Genomic DNA, 26,491 nt, shown 5'->3' with positions numbered 1-26,491 from the left:
ATATCAGAAATTCTAAATATCTTTTAATATTTCAGTTTTTTACTTTTGCTTACAAGGAAAACAACGTGTCTCTGTTACAGTACGTTTGCGAAAATGACCGATTCATCCAGTATTCCTATGGGTGGGCAACCCGCGGCATGAAAAGCGTTACATACATGCTTGCGTGCACATGAGAAAAACGTGCCATAGGGGTACAGCGGTTTATAGGACATCTCTATTCTCACGATGTCACGTGGTTCTCGGTGAAGGGAAAAAGGCCTTCTTGTTTCTGTTGCTTCAACTGAATGATTTACTCAATCAGATTTCACCCACAGCAAATCCAAGCGTAGTTAAAGACGGTGCGTCGTTGTAACTAATGTTTATCTCTCTCTCTCTCTCTTATGTATATTTTTATACTGCATGTATGGGTGTATTGACGCAGACGCGCTGTACATATTTCCCTACCATGTGTTACTTATTCTGTGCTGATGCTGGCTCGAGCCGCGTTATCTCGCCGCCCTATCGTGTGAGTGAGGAGGCAGTCGCAGGGGATTGTTCTCCTTCCCTCTGCTGCAACTTGTACTCGTGTTGGCATCGTTGCCAGCGCCGTTTGACGAAACGACTGGGACGAGCGAATGGACAAATGCAAGCACGAAATGTAAAATGATCATCTGGTTGGTCATCTTATATCGTTTGCGGCTACAGCAGCAGTAGAGTCTGAGCGAAAACCACGACCTCCGTTGACGCCAGCATCATTACGACCACCAGCAGTGATCAGAGGAAAATTTAGTTTTAATATTTACTACACTCGCTAACCTAGGTGGTACCATGCGGAGTACTAAATCGGCAGTGTTGAACAAATGGTGATTTCTGCGATCCTCGTAGAATCCTTCTACAGCTATACTGCGATTTCCGTTCCCCTCCAGCGGTTATCTTCTATCTTTCTCTTCCCATTCCCCACTTTCACAGAGGGTAGAATGGCGTTGCGTCAATCGGGCCGAAACGACGACGCCAGTGGTAGTGATAATAACCCCTGTTGACCCTTGTTGCAGGCGCAGGACGGCCTGACTCATCCATTCCAGTGAAAACGAAAAAGTAGAAGAAGGCGCTGACAGCAGTAGTAGCGACTTGCTGGGTAAAGCTGATATCGTCGTCGACACTGGCGATATCGGCTCTAGTCCGAACCAGGATGCACGGAGCGAAGCGAAACGACGGAGCCGAAGTGACACGGTTTCATTGGCTTTCGCCGAGTCCAGTCTCCTGGGCGTTGTTGTTGTAGAGCGTAACCTGCAGTTATGGCCGGTCGATTTTCTTTGCCGGCGGAAACACTTGGTGGCGTTCTACCGGTGTTTTGTCAATGTTCACTGCCATCGCCAGATCGACAGAGTGGTTCAACCCGTGAACCGTTTATTAGCTGAACTGAAATGTCGCTCGAGGATGTCATTGCACCTCAGAATCTATCAGAACTTGGTGAAATGGTGTCTAGATGTACACTTGCCTAAGGCACGCACAACATCATAATGTGCCCGTCCTCTAAATCTGATCAATAATAGCAAAGCAACGAGGCCCTAGGCCATATCTATATCCTATACGCGGAGCACACCTTTAAGCCATGCAACAAGATTTTTCAACGTGTTTATCAAAGTACGGCTAATGATCACAAAAAGTTCTCATCGTATGTGCTAGTGTTCATACCTAGGCGTCAGGTAAATGTATCGCAACGCTGCAATCCAACAAAATGGAATAAAGGCTGGCCATAAAAAGAGGATGTGAGTCAATCGTAGATGATGCTACCGATAGTAGCATACATGTTCCACAACATTCAATAGAAAATAATGTCTTCACATTATCTATTTGTCCGGATCGGCATTTTAAATACTTCTTCCCTTCGTCATCGCCATTATTTAATATTAGTTCTCGTTAATTCGTGTGTTTACGCCTTCACCTACGTCCCTAGTTTGTTTACCCTCGCCCCTTTTTGTACGCGTACACTTACGTATCCGATGTGCATATGCGTGCACGATAGACGAAGATGCTAGTTGTTGCCATTACTATACGAATATGCCACCAATACATACCGTCGTATCTGTAAAAGCCGCGTAAGTTGCTGTTATTCTTCATTTACTGGCGCCGCCATAACTAACCAGCATCTTCCTTAGGTACAAGTGCCACACTTGGTTTTCCGATTGGCTCGATCTTCAACTAATTATTGATTGAAGTGAACCGAACCAGACGATCACCGATGGCTACTGCCTGCCTTTTCCGCTCCCTGTCAGTTTCTGTACGCATCCAGCTGTCGACCTATTCGTCTACTTATCGGCTCATGATCCAAATATGTCCAAATGTTCTCCGTCGATCAGCATCATCGTCATGACCATCATTCTATGACGATGATGATGGTGCTAGTGATAACTATCGTTTATTTTTAGCGTGTGAATGGCGGACCCGATACGGACCGTCAATGCCGTCCGTAGGTATAATCCTACGTGGCTAATTACAGCAACACAAAACGTCTATTGACGACCAATAAAAAAAAAAAACATTAACCAGTTTGCTTGCCATTATCCATCGACCTTTTGGGCGTCAGGCATATATTCAGGTTATTGTTGTTATGGTAGTAACGGTCATATTAATATTATTAGCGACGAAGAGCAGCAGTGATGCCATCGCTGCTCTTGATAATGGTCATAACGATGACACTCGGACGAAAAGGACCCATTCACGTCCCAATTCCGTACCGCCACCGCTGCTGCTCAAATAATGGATGCATTCGTTACTGAGAGGACACTGATACCAATTATCATGATGACATGCACGATGCCGCTATGAAAGTGCGAGACTTCAGTCTTTGCGCAGGTATACTTTCGACATGGAAATAGATAGACGTACCCTATAAGATGATAGAAATGACCAACTTGCACACCCGTTAAGCCAGATTCAAAAAATCCTAGACTATCGTTTTACCAAGGCGGTCCGTCCGACACGACATCGGGGTTAGCGTCGACGCATCTGAGACTAGTTACTGTACAATAGAAATCGAACGACGCCTGTAACAAATCCACTGCAGTCTATATCCGCTGGCGAAAAAACACTGAATGAAGAATGGCGTCATCGTCGCGTATTATTTCCTACCAAGGCGTACTATAAAAGCGCTGCGTGTACGTTCATCCCCAACCAATAAAACAGAACGGCAGTGATTGCCTTTGCTCGGCAGCTAACATGTATTCATAGATCTTTAAAAGCTCTCCAGATGCTATCGTCATCATTTGTACCAGCTCCAATAAGCGTTTTGATGGTACGATTGGCGGTCGAGCGCCAGGCTTATGTTTCTTTGAATGACAACAACTGTTCCAATATTTGCTGGCCACGCAGCACAATTATTGTATATACATACATACATACATGTGTCGTGCTACTGGAAGAACACGTGCTACAAACATGGCGACCATTTGTCCAATCTTTCGCTTGAACCGAGCGACCGTTAATGGCGCCATATTAGTTAGTTTGCTTGTATGTCGTAGGAAAAGCGGACGGATTTGACGATCGGTTTGCTATAGTTGGCCCGGCAACGATGCCATAAAATGCAACGGATCGCTGAACAGCAATCGTCAACAAGACAGCTAACCGCAAGACGACAATAAAGGACAGTGGTGTACCACATGAGTGTCATCGTATTCCATAAGGTTCGGTCTACGTGACAGTATGTCTATGTAGCATGTATGCATTGTTGACCATAGCGGGGGTTGTTTTTGACAACCAGCTAAAAAGAGGGCACCGTTCGTGCTCCCAAATGTTGTTGTTGTATGATCATCCCTCTTTTTACCTTCGGGAGCCCGATGGACCTATTATGTGCGAATTTACTTTTTTTTCGCGCTGTCCTTTGCTGCAGCTTCGTTTTTTGCTCATAACAGGTACAAATATGAATCGGTTTGTGGCGGCCTTCATGAGTTGAATTTGGATATAATCGATACTTTGGGGGGTGGGTTCAGAAAATGGCTACAGGAAGGCTGGGCTAAAACAAGGCCACGCTTTCTGTGGGGTTACTGCTCTGAAGCGAACTCTGCTCGGCCAGCTGGCGCCCGATGACTCTCAGCCTTGCCTTAATTTTAGTGTAAAGTTTGTATCGCGGATAACGTCGATTTTTATATCGATTTAAGATGCTACCATACAAAATGATTTAGCATTGTCCTTCGTTGTTATTTAACAGGTAAAAGCTTTACCTTCTATTTTAATCAAATCTTATTCTACATTTATTTTTATGCTATTAAGATAATAAGAATTATTATTCTACAATTTGCCCACGTCAACGACGAAATAGCCATTACATAACAGAAACAAGTAATATCCCTATAAGCAAAAAAGAATATATATACATAGTCCCATTTTTACTTATTCGGTGCGGATGCAGTTTCCATTATTTTTTTTGTGTTATTATCTGTTAAAAAACAAATCCGTCCGTTAAAAATTCTCAAGGCATAATTATTTCGCCTAAAAGCCTTAATAAACATTTTTACTAACTGAACATAAAGACTAGAATCGATATTACAAATATTGGTCAAGACAACCATATGAACGTATTCAGTATGCACGGTATATATCTGTCAGTCAATGCAAAGCGTCATTGCAGTCGCTTAACTACGTATAACCACCAGGCAGGAGAACACCCACAAGCGACAGACTGACGAAATGAGGGCTAAATGGCGACACAGGCGGTCGTCGGGTCACGTCAACTGGGTTTCCAATGCTAACCCAAAGCTGTGTCATTTGGATAGTCGTTGGTTTTCTATGATAATTGCCAATCCCCACCGGATTGAGCGATTGAAACAAGCCGTAATGGATTAAGATCAGCCAGGGACTAGTGGGCGTCTCCTAACGCCCACCTTGATGGAGGCATAAAAACTAACTGTTAGGTTGCGTATTTTTGTTTTAAATGACAAAAAGACTTCGTCCAACTGAGTCGTATAAATGTATGTAACCTTAAAATTTAACGCAGAGGAAAACCGTCAAACAGGTTAGTGAAAATGGTTGACTTAAAAAATAGCTAGCATATTATAGGACTTCATATTCAATCAAACTCTTAGAAAAACCGTGGCGTATCTGTCCTATTATAACTCAATAAAAATATTTACTATAATGCAAAATAACAGTTTCATTTTTAAGAATGATAATTTTGGGATTAGTAGAAGCATTTTAGTATACATCATAAACGTTACTATTATGTTTTTGGCCTATTATGCCTTTGTTCCGCTATTCTGTAGCCTGTCAAAGAAACACTTCTTTGCCTAGCTACATAGTCGGCATCACTGTTCGGTCAAAGATGATTCATTAGTTTCATCAGAGATCATTTTAACAGTTAGGCGCAGCGTTCTCATGGAAAAAGGTAAAGGACACATAACTTGGCCTTGCGCTTGTTTAGCGTCTCTATTTCGCACACATCCATTCATCCATGCTGGCGTGCAGATATTATTATAACAATGGTAATATTGAAAATTGTACTATGGCATTTTGCTCTAGTGAGTCCTTTGTTTTAAAATGCGTTCTACATTTAGCAAGAAATAACTTAGTTATTTAACTGTATGACACGCTAAGCATTTTAACTTATTTAGTCCAAGTTCGTATGCATCTACAGTCTATGGGAGTGTTTAGAACTATTTGGGGATTCCTGGACTGGAGACAGAAAATCTCTATATGAGGTGCGCATTATCCATAGCATTGAAGAGTGGATGTTGAAATTTAGCAACGGTAGCTCAAACAAATATAATTTAAGATAGATAGATTAAGGATTGCCGATAATTCTACTATTTTTGTTTTCCTGTTTGTTCAGTGTTTGGAATTACTAGTGTAAGTAGGGTAAGATGTTTGCATCAGAGTAACTATTGCTCGTCTTTCAGGGAAAGGGATTAAGGCTGAGTTAAAATGCGGCAGGTAGCTGGCCGGCCAGCCGGTCGGCCGCCTGGAAAGCGATCTTCTTATGTTATGGCGATATGTTATAAGAGGGAACGCTTTCGTCGAGATGCGACGAGGTACCGTAGATCCGTCAGCAGGTGCAACGTGCCACCGTTAGCTGATTCTGCTGCTGCTGCTGCTGCTGTTGTTGTTGTTGTTGTTGTATAAGAAGAGAAGAAAAAAGGAAAAGATAACGAAGAAGGGGTTGGGAGGCGCTAGCAATAGTAGTCTTAGTGCGTGTAGCACTTATAGTATGAAGGATAAGAGGGCTACAGTGGGCAGCACAAAGTAGCAACGGCAGCGTCCACGGCGTCTCAGCTTGGTCAAGCCGCTAACACAATCACTCAGAGGCACCGACACAAACGACTGTACACATATATAGACGCACTTCTGCGCAATCATAAAGCCAAGTTCCGACGAAGAGCTTTCTCGCATGGCCTAGACGCCGCTGCTGTTGCTGTAACCGTTTATATGCGCGCGTCGTGCGTGTCTGCCTGCTGCTTGTTCTTCTGCCTAGCCGCGGCCTCGGTGCAGCTTCTGCTCGGGCCACTGGGTCCCATGGCACAGTTGGTTTCTTCTGTCTTTTTAGCTCGTAGCAATTAATCGTTAGGAACCCTATTTTGTAGCCCGTTATTGCTGATACTGTTGATGTGGCCTTTTTGACGGATAATAATGGTGACCGTTACAGCTAGACCTTACTATCGTCGTCGTTGTCAACGACTTGTCGTCTCTGGTGCGCTGCCGTGTCCGTCCACTCCGACGACGATTACTAGCATTAGCAGTAGAGCACGTGGCATACGTCTCCGAACGCCAGAGCCTGCGGCGCAGTGTTACAGTGCTATGCAATTTCTGCAACACGTTATTGGTACTATGGCAATTAACCTCTAACGCCACAAGCCATCGTCCGCTGTGGCTGCTATGACCTTACTTTCGCAGTCGCCTTAATTAATGTCTGTAGAAAGCCTAATCTAGCTTTGGCCTGTTCACTAGGTCTACGCTACGACTGTATTTGAACTTGAGATTTGTTTCAGATCATGTAGACAGCAAAAATCAAAGTCAATGCTGATAATGTAGTAGGGGTCGTACTACTGATGGTCGTGTTGCTTACGAACATGGCCATATACATAAAGGACATCTGATTATCCATCGGTTCATGGGCCAAACCAGTCGGCGCTCGTCTTCCCGGCCCTACACGTATCGTGAATGAATTTCGTGTCGGCGTCGTTAAACGCTGACATCAATATATGCGATGGCGCCTGCGTAGTAATGGTGCCTCAATGTTTCCGTCGGTTGACTGTTGTCTTCGACGTGGTCAGAAGCCACTGGCGTTGTCGTCGTTGTAGAAAAACAGAAAAATCTAGTCTAATACGAAAGACGTCACATGCTGCTAGTTCGGCGTCTACTGCTTGAGACACGCTCTAGATTTTGGCACTTTCAGAATTGTAGAGCAGAGACAAGTTTCAGCTGTTGATTGTAGCGGTGACGCTGATAGCGTTGCCGAGCACGTTGGTGACACGCGTTGTCATTCAATATGTAGTTTTGTAGACGGTACTTTTTTTTTTTATCCTGTTTGCTTGTTTCGCCTACAAGCCATTTGTGCACACACTCGTTGACTCCTATGGCCGCTTCCAAACGTTAATTCGCATTTGATATGGCAGCGCTGCAAACGAAGGACAAACGTCACCTGTCCAGGACACAAACTGGTTAGTTTGTTACTGATTCGCCCGACGCTTCTGCCGCCGTTGACCGATGACTTAAAATACTAATTAGCTGTAGGGATTTCTAGGTGAAGATAGAATTGCTTTAGGCTTTTTTTTTTTTTTTTTTTATTATCTAGCGATTCTCTTGGAGCAGTAGACGTGGAACTGTAACCTATTACTTCTGTACTTTTAAGTAGCATGTATTTCTCATTTCTATATCTGTATGAAAGCTCTTTACATATTATGTAGGTGCTGGGTGCGATGACGCCTTTCTCTGTTTTCGATTAATTTGTGGCTAAGGCCACAGGGATCAATACAGATCACTACAGGTAGCCGCCGCTAAAGGTATTGCAGTTGGCCTATGTTCAAGTTCCAATTCATCTGCCGCTGAGATATGTTAGTGGGATCTGGCCAGCAATCAAACTATCTCAATACATAAACCTAGCAGGACTTAGATTGCCAAATTGAGTTTATAGTTGTCCTTTCCTTCTAGTTGCTTTTCGTTTTCATTTATCATGAAAAACACAGCACGTAATATACGTGACTGTGGAAAAATTTTTAATGCCACGAACATCAAAATGCTGTAGTTCTAAAAGAAAATACGCAAAAGCAGAAAAAAAAATATAAATAACAACTTTCTAAACTTCTTCACAAATGCGGCATTTAAGCGTCGTGGAAAGGAATCGACAGTGTAAATAAAAAGCATATTGCATCGGAAAGCGTCTGGTAGAAATTTAGCGGATTGTTGAACTTAACATATTCAATTCGAAAAATCTTAAGGTAATACAAGGGTTGCATTGAATTCAAGGACTTCCTGTTCCGAAGAATACGATAAACCCAATTGCTGTAAGGCGTAATACCCCCTGAAGATTATTCGGAAAAAAAATCAGATGGACACCTTCGCCGTAACGGAAATACCTCGTTTATTACTGGCTGACCTCCATTGTGGCACTGTCATTGTAATTTATGTCCTATTAACAACTGACGTTCACTTGTGCTACACGATAATGGCAACGGCTCGCTCAAATAGTTTTTGCAGTATTTCGGAGCTTCTTCCCATCAATTGGCAAATTTTGTTAGGTATCCAAGATAATGAAAACGTAGATGGCGGATTCACTGTTAAAACACACATTCTTAATAGAATGATACTCAAGCGATTGCACGACAGTCGCTTCCTATCCCTCGACCTGCCTTCATCAGTCACTGCTGTTCTTGTCACCCGCTGAATGGCCCAGATTTCGATTTTTACTTTACGTGAATCGAACTGAGATCCAATTTAAGACAGATGCATCGTACTTTACATCTACATTTTACATTACGTATTTTACATTTGATATCATAAAATAAACTTAACTACACAGGCACGCGGTGTCTGTTTTTAGTGGAAAGATAACCCTTTATTTATAGAATGTCACCACTACGGCATTTACATTTGTTATAGAAAATCGTCGTCGGCCGCGTGTAATGAACAAGATCCCGCTTATGCACAGTAGCTTTAAAGATTCAATAAAATGACAAAATATAAAAATTCCTAAAGGAATGCATTTCATGAAGCCCAGCTGGGAAAATGTTAGTGCAACGGTACATGTGATAAATGCAGAGATAAAGTTAACCTCGAATCGCCGAGGTGAATTCCGAAAAGCGTCACCAGATGACGCAAGAAGGACGGCGTAAGGCAAAAGGACATCGTATATTTAGAGGCCCGATCATCAGTTACGTGACTGTGATTGTTTCCGCTGTACGCGGCAATTTGCTAGATCATAGTGTCGAACTATGGCGACGCCGGCGGTAGCAGCGAATGTGTCAGCAGAGGAAAACTCAAACCGATGCGTTTAGGAACCGTTGCTTCCCGGTCGCAGAGTTCATTAAGTAACCTTCGTGACGAGTAGTCGCATTGCAGATGCTCCGCTGAAGATCCGGTGCTCCGTTCCTTTGTATCGCGCTCTTAGTGCAGTCCCTCTGGACGAATCTGCTACACACGAGGTCACGTAACCATCGCCACGAGACATTTGAAACGTAGAATTAATGGAAGAGGAAATATCGACAATCGATTTAAAAACAAAATGAGCAATAATAGCAAATACGGCGACAGACAAGTATGAAGGAATAAAGGACTTCGCTTGGAGTGACTCGTACCAAACTGAACTTTTACGGTCCAGCTTGACAAGCTCTACCGGTTACGATACGAAAACAGCGTTACCTTTGATACAGTGTTACCAGCACAGCAATAGGCAGTGACGCTGATGCGGTGTATGGTAAAGCAAAGAGCGCACTGAACTAGCGCAAAATTGAGCGGCAAAGTCAATAGGGGAGGAACTAGACGATGCTAACCGGTGCCCCCGTCCGCTTCGCGGCCGCTGCCAGCGAACACAAAAAGACGACGAAAACAATAACGACTAAAAAGGCGATGGCGTGCATCTATTGCCATTTTGGTAGTGGCGGCGACGGAAACGTTAGCAATAAGAAAATCGTACGGGATCGCCCGGCCTCGTCACTCGCTGCTTCCTCGCTTGCCGTTATTCTCCTCCGCGCTTCGATGCCGATGGCAGCAGCCGAGGATCACGCGCCATTGGCAGCAGCAACATCACGAATCCGGGAAGACGCCGGGCGGGGGGGGGGAGGCCAAACTTGAAAAGATCACAGACGGAAGGAAAAAGAAAGGGTATTTACGGCGCGTCGTCGTTAATTTTGGACGTTACTGTCAGTCGATGCGCTGACGCTGCCGATCATAATAATTAAGCTGGTGATGCAGATGAGGCCGCTGCTGATAACGCTAAACGAGTGCCGAGTTGCCCCATAGAGGCCTCATCGGGTCCGCTGGTCGAGCTGGCAGATTTACCTACGAACAGAAAGCCAACACTTCAAATTGGGCCTTGGAAAAATTCGAATAAAATATACCGCGATGTGTAATTTAGCGAGCCAACTTTAGTTGTAATCATGTTAATTATTCACAAACGTATCCCTTGGTCCTAAAATGACCTCGGACGGGAACGTATCGTTTCGGTAACTTCACTTAAGTGTATTGTCGACATGTAGAATCGACCTGTACGAGCTTGTAGTGTGTAGCAGTATAACGAGAGATATAAATATAAATCGATACAAATTACGACAAATTCACTAATGTTTCATCCTTTTGCTTGTCATTACAGGTTAGCGCCCAATTCGACTGCCCACATGGTAAATATTTTCGATTTTTTTTTATTTGTTAACGATTTAGAAGTCCACAACTTCGCTTATGGTTGATAGTATGAAGGTGACGAAAAGTATCTTTACCGACTATGTCAACAGATCAAATTCATCTAAAGTATTGAGATGTTATTCTCCAATCATTCGTTGAAGTATCTTGTGTTTACCTTCGGGTCGAATGATGTTTTCCTCGCCTGATTCGAGGAACGTTAATCAGCGATTGGCCCTTGACAACACGTTGACAATTACGCTGACGATACAACAAGCGGCGTTACCACTCTATACCATCTCTGAAACTGGTGCGCTTCTAGTTAGAGATCAAATGCTAGCTTCCTTTAACTAGTCACCCATGATTTTTTATATGTGGCCGACTTTGTGTATTTAGTCGCTGTTATTAGGTAGATTCTCACTAGTTTAGCCGATGTTTATGTGGAAAACACCGAACGTACAAACATTCATCTTATGTATTCTTTTTTACGACCACACTGTAGTGAATGGCTGCACTGCAGGTGGCTGCCGTAACAACTGTTTTAGGCGCGCCGTCTCCTCAACAGATAGCTATCGTATCCTAATCGAGCCTATCTTCAACGAAATGTTTCAAATGGCACCGAATTCATCATGTCTGCTAGGCTATACCCGTATGGTTTTCGCCTGTCATGACATTATCCTATAGAATTCCTGCCATCAACGGATAGTATTTATCATGGACGTTTTTCAGTTTTATGCTTGTATTCTGTGACTGTAAATAGTCATATTTTAGTTTATCCGACAAAACTGTGTTGGCCGAAGCAAAGAATTACCTCAGGGTTAGATTATAAATCGGTTCTTTCATATACAGCTATAACGCTATCGGGTTATAATGATAAACAAATCGTTATGTAAATATCATTACTAGAGACTCGAATTTAACTAAACTTCCCAATGAACGCTTTACTATCGACTAGCTGTTTGGCTATGTCTGACCCGAGTGATACATAGATACGACGACGGATGTTTTGCGGTCTTCGACGGTTAATTGATTCATATTACTAAAGCTAAATGCGTATACAAAATTCCACGTACGGAACATTGTAGAATTTCCCGTTATTCCCTGTATTATAACCTCGTGTGTTGCGCTTGATGCGACAAGTGTGGTCAGGCCATATTAGATCACAGGACAGAGTTTCAGGGTAAACAGAAACAAGGCTGTAAACATCCGAACTCGATCGCATAAAAATAACATTCATGGAAGCCACTGCATCTGGAGAAGCGCCACGATGCCTTACGATGGTCGTCGATCACCGCAATGCCGGGCAGCGCTCCTGGTCAAGTTGTTCTTTAGAGCGAAACGTGAAGATAAGAAGACCGCGGCTTTAGCTCAAAGCTACCGAAAGAACAATGCAACGAAACTGAGAGGTTAAAAGGGGAAAATATGAGCAGGAAAAAACCAGAAGGGGTTGCCAACGGCCAAGGGGTCTCCTTAGTCGTTTGTGGAGTACTAAACTTTTCCTTTACACGTCGACAGAAACAACGTGAATATCATTATTACATTTATTAATCGGAGCACTTCAAGTGATGACTCGTTCCTTTCTTCGGCCCTTTCAAATGAGAAATATCATTCTCGCGTGAACGCTTCAGCAATGACCAACAACGTGAATCCCTTAGATAGTAAGTTAAAGTAGTGCCACTTGTTTGCCCCTACTTATTAAATCTGCTATCCGTCTACATTGGTAATGTACCCTTACGACGCTCGCCATGCATTTCTTATATGTGGCCGACTTTGTTATAAAGCAGCGTATGTAGTTAGTTACAAACAGTCGACCGATGACCGGCCGCCCACTGTTCCACCGGTCAGCCAATGGCTAGCCTGGATGCTGTTTTAAACACTTGTCTTCTACGATTAACGTAATTTTGATCCCACTATCTCAACTTTCTATACTCTAATGGAATTTTTAGTTTACTTATTAAGTTAGAACCCCCGGCAGTCGGCATAGCTACCGCCTTCTCCTCCCCTTCCATCGGTGCGACTATTGTTTTTTTGCCATCACCGCTACTGTTGTTGATCATATATAACAATAACAATGGTATAACCAACGGCTGAGGGAATATTTCGAGGAACGCGATTCGTCCGAATAATTGCAGCACAAGAAAAAGCACTACGACGCTAAAGCCTTTTTTCGTGTTCAGGCGTGCGTACGTAGACCCAGCAATAGGGTTGCGTTTCATCATTTCGCTTTACTATTGTTGCTAGCCGCTAGGCCAAAAAGAGCTGCAAGCACTGCTCCGCCTCCCGTCCCGTTAGTATTTCAGCTCCGTGATAGAAAAACCTCGAAAACTGACGGCGTTTTTATAACGCTGATGTACTTCTCCTAAAGTTAACTGAATTGACGAGGATTGTTATCAAAAAAAAAAAAAAAAAACATTAAAAAGCAGGTCTTTCTTCGTTCGGCGCCATCGTCGCCTTCTCGAATAATTGAGCACCCCTTCCATTTCCCTCCATTATTGCGTTCCTTCACACTCGCCCAAACCAATCGCGCACACTGTCACCGAACAAGTAACTCATTTGGTTATTATTACTATCGCTACGTTATTATTATTACCACTATATTGTCAGTGTTCCTCTTCATCGTCCCTTGGCCTGTTTTTCTTTATGATCTCGCTACTGTCAAGCTTTCCTCTCATTACTTCACTGACTCATTAATAAATCATAAACGAAAAAGTTAACGGCGAAGTTAACCAGGCAATGCCGATGTGTCATCGTAGCTGCTTATGCTGGTGGCGGTGGCAGTATTTGATTGCTTTTACCGACAAGAAATAGAAATGTCCCCCGTCGGAATGTGCCGTCTGACCGTTTGCAATTCTATCGATTTACCCATTTGTGATTGAGTGCGCAGTCGTTTATCTTGGAAGAGGGGATTAGTTGTCTGCTGAGCGCCTTCCGGTCGTCACTTGGGGGAAGTTAAAAGATGGGGGTTCGGAGGGCGATCAAAAATTTTTGTGGTGTCACCAATCACCAACGACGACGCCCACGGTTATTACCGGCAGTCATTGAGTTTTCTTTGACTGGTGGCCAGACGCTGTTATCCGCGGTGGCCTCTGAACGGCTCATAACATTTGCATACGATCGACCGCCTCGTTGTCAACGTGTTTGTTGTTGACTCACTCGGTCACTTTCATTGTATCGTGTCTCCGGCGAGAATCGGAACGTTCGATAGCGCTGTTTTTGTAGCTGTTTTTCGATGTGATTCCCTACCAAAAAAGTTTGCGCTGTTGTCAGTGCGAGTAAACAAGAGGATCGATTGTTGTGGTTCTTCACCTGCAGTAACGGCAGCAGCAACAGAAATAGCTGTTGTAGCACTATGGCAACCGCAACTGCAGCATACGCAGTGACGACATCAATGTCGAGCGTCGGTTCGCTCGCTGATTCTCCAGAAATATTCCTTCTTTGATCGGTTTTCTTGCTTTTTTCGATTTTAATTCCGCCGTACATCTAACCTGTAATTACCGCGATGCTGCCGTCTGCCCGGGTTCGGCGCCACACTGGAGGCAGCTTCGTCACAATTTTTGTTGCCCCTATAAAAACCTCCTGCTTTTTGCTACAGTACTCTCACTGGTGCCCCTGTCGTTGCTGCAAGACGAGATACAATAACAAGGAACCTGCTAGGTAACGGTTATGTTACCACATCATCTTGGGGGAGCAGGTAAGCCCACCTAAATAGGAAAAAGGAAATTTGGGGTTATCTAAATTAGCCAACAGATGTGTGAGCGATAACCCCACGCTGCCACCACTGAAAAGAATGTCACCAAAATGATGTAAATGTGTCTTGAAACGGTTGAGATGAAAACAGCCTAAAGATCAATAATCAACACTAAACTTCGAAAAAAGAACGGAATAACATGGATTTATATATTTAGAAGGCTACGATAATATCAGTAATAGTAATAGCAACATACCTAGTGAACAAAGATAACTTTTCGTTTTAACTAATAGTTACGAACTGCCCCTTACCAAGTCATAATCGTAAATAACCCAGCTTCTTGTCGTCATAAAAAAACACAAATTTCAGAACATTAACAAAAGCCGAAGTCGATTACAGTGTTTGTGATCGTACTTTTTTTGACTCTGATAAACACATTGGACTAGAAATAATAAGTTAAGAAAAAAAAAAAGAAATAATTACATAGATAGCTATAGTCATAGGCGTATTACATACAACAGTTAATGATCGTTGTATATGCCACTACTTTAAGTATGTCAGATCCATTAGGAAACAGCACTTCGAATTCTAGAGAAAATCCCTAGGCAGCTAATGAAGTATATCAGCAACTCTTAACAATGGTAACTTCATCTTCCGTCCAGATTTTTAGATGCGTTCCGAAAGATATATTTGAAAGCGAAATTTCAAAGTTCCAGCCTATTGATGATGTTTGACATTCATTTCTAATTAGATAGCTCTGCGTTACTTTAGTTTCCTTGATTTAGTCACTAACCCATTTATTACTACGCTTTATATCACCTAAGATAGCACAATATTCGGTAGTCTACTGACATTTACCTATTTGTTAATGTTACTGCGAAAGCCTATTGAAAGGCCAGTATAGACATGCGCTTTAGATACGTCAGTTATTTAATGTAACGTATCTGCTTGACTCATTATGAAATTAATATGACTACTACCGATCTGAACGGATGTGTTTGGGGTTGGCTGCAAATAAGGTCCTGCGACCGGTGTCTGAATCTGAGAACCCTTTGTCGCTAGGCGCTATAAGGACTTGTTTAATTGATCCGATGATCTGTGGAGAGGTACAGCTGCCGCAATAAAGCGGTGGCCGCGTTGCTTTCAGGCAACAACTAACCTATGGCCCGATCCCGCCCTTCTAACCCGCATCGATCGGACTGCGCTTATGTATTTATGACCATCATTGTGGCGTCGTCGTAATCAGCATCATCTTGAAATGCTCGGTGCGCACGTTATGCGTCGATTTGCTATTGTATCTAATATCTTTTTTAAAGTTACCAGGAGAGTTGTATACGCTGAGTAAAAGTGAGGTGATTTCATGGAGCATCAGTTTGTGAGATCCGCTTAGCAAAGGCCGAAACTAGGCAAGATACTACATTCGATGCCGGATTAAGTGTTTCTTCGCCGTTAAAATGGCGCCCTTACTCATTTGTCTTACTGTAACTATTTTTCATGTCACTTGGGCCCATTGCGGGGATTATTATTACTTCTGCTGGCACTGACGACTGGCTAGACGATCGTACAATCTCTGTTGACGCGAATCAGGTTTCCGCTGCTGCGGTTGCTACTGTGTCTTTTCACAGGCAATGACACACCACCCGACGTATCGACGTGCCTCAAACTAACGGTTACGATAGTATTCGAAGTCCCAGGCATGAGAACCGCTATCAGCTTCGTCATCATCAGCGGCACCTCTGTGTACCGTCTGAGTGATGCCATGTAAGCCTGGTGTTGCTGAAAAGTCGAAACGACGAGGCAAACCAGCAGACAATTTTTTGGAAACGGTTTTGGCAGTTCCAGCTGTCGTCGAGTCAGTCCTTGCTGCAGTGACAGTGGCACTAAGGGGCGGCTGCCCCGTCGCGTATTTTTACCAGCTCCCCAGCCACTGCTAGTGCCCCCGAGTTCTCCCGCTTCTTTGGTTCGGGTGGTTCCGAGGCAAACGACAGCAGCTGGAGAAGGCGGCGGGAGAAAACAATAAAAATACACGACTGCTGTTTCGACTATTTATGAATAAGCACACGACGCAGACGACGGACGCGCACGTACAACTGACAAAGACATCCAAACAGACAGACGCCCTGAGACGCTAGAAAGCGGTCGTAACAGGTACAGTAGCAGTGAGAATTTGGTCGTCTTGGAGAAAGAGGCGGGTCGATTTGACTTTTCGACCTAAAGTAAATCATCTTCAATGAATGAATAAATAAACGAACCCAATGCTATCAGCGGAATGAAGGGCCAATGTATGCTGCTGCTGCTGATGATGATTCCGCCGCCACCGCTACGACTACTGCTCTTACGGCCATTGGCGCCACTGAGCCATCATTATCGTCTTCGTCACACTTCGACAACCGCCCGACACCGCTCAGTCGACACGAATTAGGGTGTTGCGTCGAACCAGCTGCTACTGTACCGGCGCGAGCGCTCTCAGATACGATCGAAGAACAAAGGGGAGAGGCGGCCCGCCAAATTGCTCAGCCCTTATTCGTTCTACTGCTGACACGCTTCTGATGGTGTCCTTGTTTTTCTCCATTTGTAGCCATGCCAGCTACGGCTGCGATAGCTATTATCGCCTTCAGAGACCCTAGACAAGAGAACCATTGTCAAAAAGAGCTTTCACGTCATCTTTCGACGTTTCCTCCTATCCCGTCCAGTCAGTCAAGAAGAAAGCTAGCGTTATAGCCTGGAAATAGTGCAGTTCTTGCAAAAAATGCCGTACAACTATTTAGTGTCAGTCATCAATCAATGTGCTATATTTCACTCAGTTAGTACATAATCATTATAACTGATCTTTACGATGCATTTTCCCTTCGGTGTCACTCTTTTTTTAAACCTTCATCACGCTTGCCTCATTCGCACGCGCGGTCAGCAGACAGCTGTGGCCCCACTGGATCCTTGTGGATTTTAGCTTCATTGTTCTTCGACGCAACTATAGATACTCGTAATACGATCACATACGCTATGGATTAAAACTACTTGACTATGACAATTCACAGTGAAATTATTAATATCCGGAAGTACACACCGGTGTTTATATACAAAATCCTATGCAGACGACGTTACACTGCTGAATTTTCACGTGGGTCCCTCTAACACTACTGCTGTTCCATATAAACCAGCTCAGATAATAGCAAAAAGATATTTCATAAGTGCAACCAACTCGTAAGTTATAGCTTGGACTAACTAGCTACAAATTTCAAACAAGGTCTACAAAGCAAGGCCCAGAGCTAGATGGGGCTGTAATCATTTATAGCTGCCCTTTCTAGTTCGTTGTACTACATTTACCATCGTTCAAAAGCCATGCAAGACAAGAGGTCACGTATTCTGTTTCGCAAAGTTGAGGTATCTTGAGTGCAGTCAGTTGTCAGACGATGTTTACGTCTTTTCTTCCGTGAAGTTACATAATAGGTATATCAACATTTTCCGTCCCACATCCTCTGTCCCATGCAGATGATAATCGAATTTAGTATTATGGTTTGTTCCAGTCTACGCAACTGAATTTGCCCTTTATATATATATATAGTTTTGTTGAGAAGTATTGAGTGTTTTTCTATCTGGAATAAGGTCACATATTGATAGGTTGGTATAAGCTGGTGCGACACTGACAGCATTTCGAGGCTGAGATTTAGCAATAGTAGATGGAAATGTCGCTTTCGTTCTGGAAATCACGGATGCTTCTTGTGGTCGTCGACCAATTACGAAAGAAGTTAATGAAGTTATTGCGGAAGTCGGTATCGCCAAAGAACTAAACATACATCACTAAACAGTTTTAAAGCAAAAGTAGAAAGCTGGTTGAAAGAAAGGTCAATGCTTGAACGAAAGAGGAATTGACCCGAAAGAATTATCTCTATCCGCAAAGTGGTCCTGAAATGGAGCCATTTTTAAAGCACTTGATCAAAAATAGATCATATATATTGCAATAATATGGAACCGAAAAGAAAACGTGTTCCATAGTTTGTGACAAAGCCCAAACCAATGCAAAAATAAATTTATGCTACGTTCTTAGATCGGAGTTACGATTGGAACGGGATCGTGCATTATTATGGGTTACTACCGCCTGCCAAAACGATTGATTCGGACCCCCGTTCCTAACAGCTGGCGAGGTTACAACACATTAATGAGATCTCTAAACCGAAACTAGCGAACAGAAAAAAATATTGTCTTCCAGCGTGGAAGTGACATATTACATACATGTTTGGCTGGCCGGCAAAATTGAGAGAACAAGGAGGGGAGGTTTTCATACATCCGGCTTATGGCCTGGATCTTCCATCGTCAGATAATTTTCTGTTTCATGGTTTAGAGAAATTGCGTGGCAATATTCATTTAGTGATAAAAATTAGAGAATGCAAAAATTGCTTACACAGTTTTAAATACACAGTTTTTCCCATAGAAAGTACAGAAGTTCTAAGGTAACGGAACTACGGTATTTTTCGAAAAACGGTAGAAGATCATTAATCCAAATAACGCTTGTTTAGTAACAATTTTTGAAAAATACTTCAATTATCGACTAAAAACGGTCAATATCTTTTCGATATATAGCTACGTCCATGCTCATCACAACGTTATGATCATCGGCGTCACCAACTCAATTAAATAGCCAACGGGCAAAACAAGCTCGGGGAACGAAAACGAGCAAACGAAGGCAAGAGAACGGGGAAGGGGGACGGGGAACGGGGGTGTCGGATCTTAGCAATACACCGGCAATTTCTGTCAGAAGTCTACTATTTGCCAAATGACAACCCAACTGGGTAGAAGTTGTCGTGAAAATAGCTTTTCTAGGGTATATATCAATCGCGCAATTTAGCGATGTTTACCCAAAAGGGCGCGAGGGACATTTGAGAAATAGGAGTTCTTGACAATTGTGGATATGATTGTACTTAATACCTATATGATTGTACCATTGCTACGATCCTTTCTCGCGTATTAGATTAAGTATTATTACTTGTGGCATGGCTATTAAATCGGCGATATACCTATAACGATTAGCTCCGTATATTTAGATAAAAAATGGCAGCCGAACATTGGACAGTTGTATGTATGTACATTTGTATGTAAACTGACCTAAAATATGCATAGTACGTACCTTGTACACAGTGGATTTCGATGAAAAAACATCTATAGAGAGTACTGTTTCAAATTTTTGTTACATATATGTAACATTCATTTTCTATATATGTTTTTCTTAATAAAATGTTTCGTGTTATTGCTGTTTTTGTGTACTATTAGGTTGGACGCGAGACAGCGTTTACTGCTACAAGTTCATCAGTAACAAACATTCGTGGAGAAGAGCAGAGGAAGTATGCCGGCGATACGGGAGTCAATTAGCTCTCGTGCTGAACTACCATCAGAATAACTTCACGCGAGCCCTAGCAACTGAGGGTCTTCGGGACCAGCCCCAAAATGCCTACTGGCTTGGCCTTAAGTCCGTTAAGGATCTAGCTACGAATACGCTTGAGTCATCGTCTGGCTACTTTATCCCGAAGTATGTGGGTCATTGGTCTTTAGATCAACCCCAGCCTGAAAGAGGCCAATGTGTATACGCGCAATTGAGCGAACGCAACCAAGAGTGGGGACTGACCTCATGCGAGGCGATGCTGCCATTCGTCTGCCAAGTGCCAGCATGCCCAAAAGGTATTTGACTAATCCTGTTTCTGTATCTCGCTGCAGTTCTATGGCCGTTTATTTTAATTCAATAACAATATTTTACACTCTGGCGTATAATGTCTGCTATGAATACCGCGCAATATAAATAATAATCAGCCTTGCCTCGATGAGAAACCTCGCGGCAAAATTGTGTCTCAAATTTTATTACGTCGCAAATTATTCTCATATTTAACTGCATAAACAGGCGAACTGTAACTGCCCCATTACAATCTCAAGCACATTGGCATTATAGCTTTCTCGCCTCATTCTAAATAATACTTCTCATATCTGTACTACTCAATAGCATAGACAGCATCTCGGTCTAGAAACGTACAGCAAGCCCCTGTTCTATAATTGGACCACATGGCAGCACATCCACGTCTTCTCAGACTTCTCGTAAGAAGGTCCCATCTGCCTATGATGATGACATTACCAAATACTAGGCGACGATAATAGGTCTACGCGTTAACTTAGTAACATATCACAGCGAACCCATTGTTGACCTCTCTGAACCCAGTTCAGGGATAATGATCCGATAAGAATCATCGACTATCGTGCACCCAATCCTGGTCCTGTCACCACGCGACCACAAACGATTACACAGTTGCGGTGTCAGAACCACCGCCTTGTCAACCGCATACTTAAACTCGTTCAAGCGTTGAGGTCAAAACGATCAAAGTTTCTCAAACCTCTGGATAGTATAAATAAAGCACACATGACGCTAGCCTAGTACAGGTATAGAAATCATTTTTGAAATAACTTAAAACCTTGCACCTAAGATCGTCCATTCTCTGTGTGACTTCTGGGCTGTAATAGAAAAACACCCTGTTTATTATTTCCGTGTTAGTTTCGCCATTCTTTTGAGCGTTTACATTAACTGACTATAAAGTTGACTGATAGAAAGATGTCTAAGATGCCCAAAGTTACATATTCATAGAACATACATATTCAAAGTAAGCTAGAAAACAGGCAGATTTTCTCTTCTGCTCGTTTTGAATCAAATAATTTGGGCGCAACCAATTCAAGAACCGAGAATCAAATCTGGGGGATACACGTGGTTTATAATAGAATGTGCCCCATAATGTCCCGTTCATAGTACGCGGAACTATGGTTTTACCGCACCTCCTTTGGAGATAAAATGGTACGCCTGGGGGGAGCGTGCCTCTCTGGGATAGATTCGCGACGCGACAACTTAGGTTCCACCACTGACGGTTCTTTTTCGTCTCAATCATATTCCCTGTGGCTTCCTCAATACGGCATCACCTCATTACTACCATTTTATTATGATGGGTATTATCTTTCGGTCAGTACATTTTATGCCCATTTCGCCATTTCATCGACTTAGTCGAACTGCAGCTGAATAAATGCAAAAATGCCTAGACAAAGGTATCTTTAAGATAGCACAAATACTAACTAACCCCCGTTCCGAAATCAATATTTTGAGGGGCTGGGTAAAAATTGTTTCCTTCGGATAAGCAACTACTAAATGATAGTTGTCGTAGACGTAACAAGAATTACCAATAATGGCAGCAGGAGTAGCAGCTAGCTGCGTCAGCTCATAACAATTTACCATCATAGGTAGATAGGTGGATATATAAAGGCAATGTCGCTGACATCGACGACCGCTGCTTAGAGCCATTACGACGAGGGCGAAAGTTAATGTTGCATAAAAGCGCAGAAGACTGTCTTGGCCAAAATGTGTTCTTTGCCCGGGTCTACCCTTTTCAATAGGTTCCAACAAATATGTATCCTGTGGTCGTCATAGCATCATTTGTCTGCTGGAGCTGACGAGCACGAAGACTTTTTGCAGAATAAAGCTAGGCAGACACGGAGGGGTTAGTTGCAGTGGGGAAAATCAGTTTTTCTTGCTAGCTATTTTTACTGGTCGAACCACTTCCGCCTGTGCACCGTCCCTGGCGTTAACGGTGGAATACCATCGTTCTTCGGCATTCAGACTGAACGACACCGGGTGAATTGAACTGGTGGTGGTCTGCTTCTTTCGTTCGGTCCTCCTCTGTTTGCTTTTCATTTTTCCACCTATTCCTACCCCTCCCCCTCCCCCCGTACTTACTCCCATTGCACCTCGCCTGTTTTTTTGTCTGCTTTCTTTCTCCTTTCTAATGCTTCCTCTAGTCTCGTCGTAAAATTAGTTTTTATTTTCGATCCATTTCTATTCCATAATTCCTTACACCCTTTGTTGTCGCTTGTACGACTACTTCGACAATTACTACTGCATCCATTATGAATAGCTTACTACTGTGTACCCCTATGCCAAATACACCGGACTGATACCGAATGGAAGGTTCTAAAGGAAACATGTAGCTCTTCGCGGTACCGGACCCGCTCGGGCCGCAAACCTTCTCATTTGTTATTATCGATGAAAAATTGACGAGCATTGTCATGATAGTTACCGTTGACGGTAAGATAGACCGAATATAGAATATTACTGCAGAGTTCTTGCACGCAATTCGCTATATGCAGCGTTCATTACGACGAATTAGGTGTACACGACTCACTCACTATATTGTGTGGTTTTCTTTTGTGTCCCATCGTTTCTTTTGTTTGCTCTAGATACTTCTCTTGTGAATGTGGTTATTAAGTAAAATAAACATACTTAGATTCATTGATTGACCGCTTGATACACCTATGTAACCCAAAGCTATCCATAAAAGTAACGATGGGAATTTTACACGTGCTTTGTTTGCCAGTCGTGCTTCGTCGCATTCAATCTATGATAATGGCTTTGAATTTGTGATTCTAATGTTGGGCCTTCGTCTTCGGTCAATAACATAGATGGATGGTCAAGATTTTTGATTGGATCCAATAACGGTGATGTCGTATAGCATGCGCTAGTTCGTTTGCTGGAACGAGTACGATCCCCGTTTGCAGCCATTACCATTGCTTTTTGTTGTCGGTGATGATGCGCACGTGGATGATGATGTGATCGCTGCTCATGCATCCGTGCAAAATTCCCCAATCCATGGGGTGAGGTAACAGTTCAACGAGAAGGTAACCCGACATGAGCCGGGAAGCTATACTCCAACACTCCTCGTCTATAATAGCAAGTGGATGACAATAATGTAACATGTTACTGTAGTAATTCGTGCGCTTGATTATTGCGTGTATGATTCCAGCTAACAGGCTTGTCATGCAAAAAAACAATTCCCGTTCTGTTAGTGCACGTATGTAGGTGTACATAGGTGTATGTACATAAACGCATTACATGTTACCTGATGTAACATTTAAAATTTTTCCCTGTTTAACTGCTTGACTGGCTCTGTGTTATCTACCGATTTTTGTTTAACAGTTTTCCCCTAGCTAGTCAGTCGAGATGAATGTGTATATGCGCATAAACAGGGCTCGTTTTTGGTATCTGTCTTTTTCGATTGCTTTCAAAGCTTTCCCAATAGCTTTTTGTTGAGTGTACTACGGAAATTACCGAATTCAATAGAATTATGTCAATCAAAATCAAGAGCATAACTATGTTTTCCCGAATTTAACGGAGGAGAACTCCTTGGAGCCACCTTTAACGATTAACAATGCCGCATCTGACCACGGTCACATCTAGGCTTTCAGGAACGCTGAATTGCCCTTGAAGTCTTCAAACTCCGATTTCACATGTTTGCACACCCCCCAGATTCACTTTGCAAAATAGATCGCTAGGTCCGTACGGTTGTCCCCTTTCGAAAGCAACATAAACCTTATCGAAACGAGAATCTATTGGGTTGTTGCCAGCAACAATGGGTGGTATCTGACAGGCTATGTCAATACACAACAACGTAATATACATTAGCAATACAGGTTACGACAACCAAGACCGAACAATCTTCGATACCGAAAGATGCCGCAGAAGGGGGAGTGGAGGGGAGAGGGGGGCTATAAAAATACAGCTAAAACAAACAAACAAAAAAATCGTCCGTAATAGAAATAAAAACAAACCAAATTAGTGTTTTCAAGGCTGTTTTATAATTACGCTTCTTTTCAAGAGGATGGCGCCTTTACAGAACAGTCAATGAGATATGAGAGAACTTTCTAGTGAAGAACATATCCTTACAATTGCACGCAAAGGGAAGACATTAATTCGGCACGTTTATAGCGTGAACATTGTATTTTGTAAGTGGTGACACCTCGCCCGGCTAAGCATTTGATAAAGTGATAAAACTTCTATATTTCGAAATTAAGTTGCTTGGGCAAAGTCGAAACCTACCAGCCTGTCGAATTACTTTCTTTTACAATAAATTAGATAATTGCGTAAAAATTCGATGAAAAAATAATTTCTAAAACGTGTGATCTTCTGCCCTGTCAGCTTTTCAGTAAGGCTTTTAATAATATTTCGATAGAAAACGTAATTCCATACGGGCACTTCGCATTAGGTGCTGCAATTTACATAAGGCCATGTTAAACCAATAGTTATGACTAACCAATTTTTTTTCTGTTTCAGGAACATTTTTGTGCGCGAGTGGGAAGTGCCTTAATAAGAGATGGCAATGCGATGGGGTCGATGACTGCGGAGACGGATCGGACGAAATGGATTGCCCGCGTAAGTTGGGCAATAACCCATGCTAAATGCAACACTTGACTCATAAATATGGTAGCAGAAATATCTGCATTAATTGTTCTTAATGGCCAACAGAAGAATTTGACAGGAATGAGATCTTTTTTCGCAGTTGGTGTAATTGGCGAGAAACGATCACTCTTGGTGGCGCTAAGGCTTTGTACCTTATTGACTATCTGGGATTCAGCTCTTCACTCCGTTGTGCGTTCGCGATGCTTTCCTGTTTGTTCGCACTACAAAACTAAGGCACTCTTTAATTATTCAGTATAAACAAAACAAGCTATTGATTGTTTTTTTAATACGTTTGAGTATCAAGATATGGCCACGTTTAATTATATAGATTGACACCAACGGAATTTCACTTATTCGACCATGTCACACCAATACATCGCAAAAAACATAAAAGTTTCGCTCAGTAAAAACGAACACCGATGCTATGAAGTTTCTAAGCAAGATGATGAAGCTAATTCCCCGAAACCACAATGGCGTAATGTGTTCTACGATTTTTTACTTCTTGGCTCAGTGCGAAGGCCTCACGTGCTCGTTGATCAGAAGTAGATTGTCAGGCAAACATGAAGAGTCTACGTCTGTACTGTATCTTTTTTTTAACGTGTCGTACTGCTCACGTCACAAAAGATAGTAGCTTACATTTACAGGATTAGCTAACTCGTTATCATACTAAGTGCGCTGATGAATGGATTCTGTAATGGTTATAACACTTGAACGAACACTCAATTGAACGGGATTCCGTAGGCGAAAAAAAGGGAACTTTGACATTTACCACCACGATCCGTCCGTCCGTCCGTCCGTTCGTTCCTCTTTTTTTCTCACGTCTTGTTTTTTTTTTTTAATTTGCTTTTTCGTGCTATTGCGAACGTTATTCAAACGACGTTGAATTTAGCGCTGCTACAGACGATGATTGACTTCTATGCGTGTGTGTATGATAGCCGTCTGATTGCTTTAACCACTAGTTAAGAGCCACCAATCAACGAGTATTCTTCAATCATCGTTCGGTAACTACAGCGTTACTTACTGCTTGGCACACGGCAATCCACGTCCAGTGAGAAATATTTGGCATTGAAACAAGTCTTATGGATAGTAGATAGCAAAGAGCTTGCTGTTCCTTATCAATAATAGATGAATCTATGATGACATTGCAACAACTCTGATCTTCTAGAGGAGGACAGATTTAGCAGGCGACAGATGAGAAGAACAATGCTCTTCAAATGCACTACGATTTCTCAAACATCAGTCGAAATATCTCTACTATGTATCTTTATCTGTGATTATATTCTACGGGGTAACGCAAAAATCGAATTGTACGTTTACACAAGTCTTTATGAGCAAATACGTCTAGGATAGTTAGATCCAATTAATTTTTATTATACACATGGCCTTAGTTCGGATAAATTAGCCCGTACTGGTACCTCCATAAGCGAAGCCTAGCGGTTTACTATGAATTAACCCCACGTGCTGTTGTCGGTTATATTCTAAATCATAAATTGTACCTGCAGACCTATTATTATTCGGTGTCATTTGGATTACAACAAAAATTAAGGGACAATTGGGGTAAGGTTAGTAGAGACAGCAGTACTTCGGCAACCTCGGGACAGGCAAAGTCTAAGTTTGGAAGCTGCTGCTTCAAGGTTGAGGCACTTCGCGCCCTCTGAGTGTGCTGTGATAACTTGTCAACTTACAAACACGATTTGCGTAGTATTTTAATATATATACATGCAGATAATACTTTCGAGTCTTTTCTATGATCT

At 42.6% G+C, this 26,491-nt stretch overlaps 1 protein-coding gene across 1 annotated transcript in view; it reads left to right on the top strand.

The window, feature by feature from the left end:
* Positions 1-26,491, top strand: part of uif (sushi, von Willebrand factor type A, EGF and pentraxin domain-containing protein uif) — a 78,377-nt gene that overhangs the window by 21,571 nt on the left and 30,315 nt on the right. The window contains exons 2-4 of the mRNA XM_022830383.2: positions 10,775-10,802; positions 19,754-20,158; positions 24,612-24,710. Of these exons, the coding sequence (XP_022686118.1) occupies positions 10,775-10,802; positions 19,754-20,158; positions 24,612-24,710 (532 nt within the window). The remainder of the gene's footprint in view (positions 1-10,774; positions 10,803-19,753; positions 20,159-24,611; positions 24,711-26,491) is intronic.

This window comes from Varroa jacobsoni, unplaced genomic scaffold (assembly GCF_002532875.2).
Source record: "Varroa jacobsoni isolate VJ856 unplaced genomic scaffold, vjacob_1.0 scaffold_267, whole genome shotgun sequence".
NCBI classification, from domain to species: Eukaryota; Metazoa; Arthropoda; class Arachnida; order Mesostigmata; family Varroidae; genus Varroa; species Varroa jacobsoni.
Note: the sequence above shows the minus strand (reverse complement) of the source record. Positions and strands in the feature narration are given on the sequence as shown.